The sequence below is a fragment of the Octopus bimaculoides genome, chromosome 30 (genome assembly GCF_001194135.2).
Source record: "Octopus bimaculoides isolate UCB-OBI-ISO-001 chromosome 30, ASM119413v2, whole genome shotgun sequence".
In the NCBI taxonomy this organism is placed as follows: Eukaryota; Metazoa; Mollusca; class Cephalopoda; order Octopoda; family Octopodidae; genus Octopus; species Octopus bimaculoides.
In genome coordinates, this window is record NC_069010.1 from 778,099 (window position 1) to 783,022 (window position 4,924).

The window sequence follows — 4,924 nt, forward strand, 5'->3', positions numbered from 1 at the left end:
ACCACCACCACCACCACCACCACTACTACTACTACTACTACTACTACTACTACTACTACTACTACTACTATCAAAAGTGATTTGTATATTACCTGCTGGCACTTCTCTTCTCTTGTTCTGCCCCAGCCAAAACCTCCTCTGGTATGTTTACCAAATTGTTGATAGAGCGAAGTGCATTATTCACAGTCACTTTCGATATCAATGGCACCATTTTCTCAAGAATGTCTACAGCGAAGTTAGCATCATCTTCTTTGAAATACATTGATTTCTGTGATATACCTAAGACCTTTTTTGAAATTTTGTCGATGTTTCCTGGAAAATTTAACATGAAATTTAAATAAATTACAGTCGCGTTGAGTTGAAATATTAGATGCCAATTAAGTGTTACATAACAATTAATGAATCACCAGAATTTAATTAACAACTCCGACTCTAAATAGCACAAAGATTGCTGAATGCGTTCAGTGTATCAGCTGTATACTCATTGTTACACATCCTTAGTGTCTCCTGCTCTGTAACATTAACTGAAATAGTGGGGGAGTTATACAGTACTATGGAGTCTTTTATTGTTACTTGATGGTGGTGGTAGTGGGGGCTGCACATACATTAGGGTGAAGCGAATAATGCAACTTTCGAAATTGGTAACCAAGAATCGATATTTCGTTGCAAATTAGAATTAACAGAAAGGAGTATAACGATCTGTGCGGTTAAATATGTCTTTAGGCTCCGCAATGCCATTGGAAGTTTTGTAAACTGTTATTTTTGGTCGAGTTTTGGATTTCATTGATTATATGTTGTAACGAATAACTACTTCTACATGTCACAATGCAAAACAGTAAATATAGTATCCTTAATAATTTGAATACCAAGTTTCAATACAATTGACTAATATCTTGACGTTCCGAATTGAATATAAATAGAACGGGAGTGTGAGCTTCTCTCCAGTGCAACTGCAACGGTCGTTGCGTGTGGACGTATGTTGTACGTGTGCGAAGTTCTCTACTTTGAACCTTGACTTTAGGCCATTGCATTAAAATTAATTCTCGTGTTAAATTCAGTGTTGTTTACATTTAGTGAGGCCTCATAAACCAATAACACATCATGATATTGAAATGTTAAGCGTGTTGCGGAGTCAAAAGATATAAAAGTCAGAGCTTGAGATTTTAACAGACTAATTTTCCAAACAATTTCGCAAAAGAAAACCAATTCGTAACAATGAAGGTGAAAAATAAAGTGAAGAATGGCAAATATGTTATAAACTGATTTTTCGCTCATTATTAAAACTTTCTAGTGAGCGGCGGAGCTTGAAGATGTAAATTTAAAAACTTTAGATTGTAACAATGATTTTTAAAGGATTTCGCAATAAGAAATATATTCTTAAAAACATATTCCGAAAATCTGTGTAAAAATTTTTTTTTTTTGCTCCACCCTGATGGCAACCAATGAATTACCACACACCAGCTATCATCGACAGCCATTAACACCAACAAAATTATCTTCCAACCACAAGGTGAATCTAGACAAAGCGGGTCACTTCTCTAAAGAATAATACAGGTTTCATATATTGGCACGTGACCAGAAGTTTTGGTAAAGGAGTTAAGCTGATTACATTGACCCAGTGCTCAACTGGTGCTTATTTTATTGACACTGAAAGGATAAAAAGCAAAGTCGACTTCGGCGGAATTTGAACTCAGAATGTAAAGACTCCTGAAATACCGCTAACGATTTTGCTTGGTGTGCTAACGATTCTGCCGGCTCACCGACTAATTTAACAATTGACAGATTTTTACGAAGGTCTAATGAGAAATTGAAATCATCCCATCACTAAATGCATATGAACATCTATTCAATTTTACGGTATCATAATAACATTTGAAAGACGTAAATTGCTTATATTCTCTGACAAACATGTATGTAGGGTGCGTCATAGAAGATTTAAATATTTTATAACGTAATACATTCGAAGAGGTATGTATCAGTAATATCCCTGTTGCTTTCCTGCTTCTCTATCTACTCAGCCTCTCTCAAGAAGGTTAACAAAAGAGTAGTTTTAATGATATAATAATAAGCTCAACCCGCCTAAGTAATAAATTCTTTCATAACATTTCCATAAGTGAATCAAATGATTTGGACGAGATGAATACATTGCTGGAGAACTCGAAACAGAGAATACGGCGCATCACCTCTTGGTAGATAATTTTAATAACGAACGAACACATACACACACACACACACACACACACACACACACACACACACATGGTGATCGAAATGGAACAGATATACAAAGGCATACACGCATATACCTCTTCTACTACTTCTACTATTGTAAATGTCCTTCGAAACTATTGCTCGCTCACCTGTATGAATGTCTTTTCTTGCGATGGTACTTAGTCGTTGAATAATCCTCTCTGCATTGTAGCACTGAGACATGTCTGGTACTTGCCAGATACCAGTAAACGGTGAACACTTTGCTGATGTCATATATTGACTTGATGCCATTTCTGAGTCTCCTACCGTTCTGGGAGAACTGAAAAAATAAATGTGAAATTTTGTCAGAAGAATTTCAGTTTCATCAGACTCGGAGGAATATAAGAAACCTTCGACCTGGTCGTAATTTAAACTCATAATTTTGTGAAAGAAGGATAATTGGTGTAATGTATTTTGGGGAGAAATCTATTATTTACTCCTGATTCCTATCCTCAAAACTAAAGTAAAATATTTTCTAATTAGAGTCCAGATTTAAAAACAATATTCCTGCAGATGCTTTTATTTATTATAATTTGTTGGTTTTATGATTATCACAAGATTGGTTGGAATGGTATAGGTGATGAAATATTAAGGAACTGGATTGTTAGTTCAAGTTGAGAGAGGGAATTAATTGTTTATATTTCATCATAGTCATTAGTAGTGATAGCAGCAGCAATAGATTTACGTATAAATGTACAGATTTGAGTAATTCCACCAGTTGGTTTTGTCTTAAAACTTATAAAACTCAGCCTCAGGGAGGAACAATTTAGATGTTTAGCATGTGAAATGACGCGGTAGAAATGAGAGAAGAGTGAGCGTGTTACATAGTCTATGATGAGTCAAATCCCACGATGATCTGCTTTCTCCACTTGCCATTATATAGTAGCAAAATTATAGCACTTCAATAATTACAAAATTGAATAAATAATATTAGCCGGAAATAAACAGAATCACCAATAGATTCTATTTGCTGTCCCTAGGGATGTTTTTTTTCTTCCTATTTTGTGACATTCTGACACTTGCAGGAAACTTTAAAGCTTTGTATACTAGTGATTTCAAATTTTGGCACAAGGCCAGCAATTTTGTGTGGGGTGGGGAGTAATTCGATTACATAGACTCTAGTGTCCAACTGGTACTTATTTTATCGATCCCAAAATGATGAAAGGCAAAATCGACTCCAGTGATATTTGAACTGATAACGTAAAGTTGGAAGAAATGACGCTAAGCATTTTGTCCGGCGCGATAACGATTCTGCCAGATCGCCACCATAAAGCTTTGTCCAATATTGGCTTCAAATTTTGGCACAAGGCCAGCAATTTCAGGGGAAGGGATAAGTCGTTTACACCAAACCTAGTACTCAACTGGTATTTATTTTATTGATCCCGAAAAGATGAAAGACAAAGTCGACCTTGGCGGAATTTGAACTCAACATAAAGCTTTGTATAATATAGGCAACAAAGCAAACCTAGATAGTTAGACCAAGGCTAAATTGTATCAAATAATGTATGAAATGTGAAAATGCTGGGAGAAGAGATTGCAACCGATAGACATTTAAATCTATCGTGTTAATCCATCTCGCTGTTATTTACGCTACAAAGTAACATTCTCTCACAATAGGATGGCGCTGAAAAACTTCAAAATTAGAGTAGAAATAAATCAAAATAAACCAACCAGTATCTTGTGGCTACATTTCCATAACATGGGAGCTCTGCAGTAGTTCCTATTTTTGTTATTGGCCAATAGAAAGTTCGATTGTTAGCTGATGTTGTGCTTTCATCACAAACCACTGAAAAGGAAACAAAACATGGATATGGGAAAAGTCAGTAGTAGTAGTAGTAGTAGTAGTAGTAGTATTGATGGTGGTGATTGTGGTGGTGGTGATGGTGTTGGTACTGGTGATGTTGTTAGTGCTGGTGATAGTGGTGGTGTGGGTGATGGTGGAGGTGATATTATTATTATTATTATTATTATTATTATTATTATTAGTAGTAGTAGTAGTAGTAGTAGTAGTAGTGGCAGCGGCAGCAGCAGCAGTAATTGCTGTTGTAAATAGTTTGGACGTGCTGGCTGATTTGAGAACAATGATTCATGAACTGCTGCAAACATATATGGAAAGCGTTATACTCATACGCTATGAAAATCTTCAAAATATGTTAGGACATTTTCGAACTGGTACTTTCCTTGAGGAAGCAAATATTTACTTCCCTACTGAGATATATACAAAATATGGGCATGTATAGCAGTGACATACAAGCAGTCATTGAAAAAGATAGAGTCTGATTAAAGTAGGATTAGCAGAGTCTGATTTTCTGGATAAGAAATGCTTAATTTGGAGAAAATTTGAGCTCATCTATTTTGAGAATGTAACTGAGAATCGAAAGTCTTGGTGAATATCACCAGAAATAACAATTAGTAAAGACTTTCATATTCCTATATGACCCGCGATACTGACACAGACTCGCATCGCAACTCACAATTCAAACGTCAACATATTGTCCCTCTATTACCTTCCTTTTCACCACTATATAAAGAATCATTTGGAAAGCTCGAAATACCAGAAAAACGGATTATAACTGCTGGCCAAAATGTTGGGAATAGAAGTTAAATCTCCTAAATTCCTATATAAGGGGAAGATTTAACTTCTATTCCCAAATTTTGGCAAGCAGTTGTAATT

The 4,924-nt window shown here is 35.6% G+C and overlaps 1 protein-coding gene across 2 annotated transcripts in view; it reads right to left on the reverse strand.

The window, feature by feature from the left end:
• LOC106882816 (adhesion G-protein coupled receptor G6) overlaps nt 1-4,924 on the reverse strand; it is a 31,293-nt gene that overhangs the window by 19,449 nt on the left and 6,920 nt on the right. For both annotated transcript variants that reach the window (XM_052978146.1, XM_052978147.1), the window contains exons 2-4: nt 3,922-4,036; nt 2,361-2,530; nt 93-312 (exon numbers count right to left, since the gene is read on the reverse strand). In XM_052978146.1, coding sequence (XP_052834106.1) covers nt 93-312; nt 2,361-2,530; nt 3,922-4,036 — 505 coding nt within the window. The remainder of the gene's footprint in view (nt 1-92; nt 313-2,360; nt 2,531-3,921; nt 4,037-4,924) is intronic.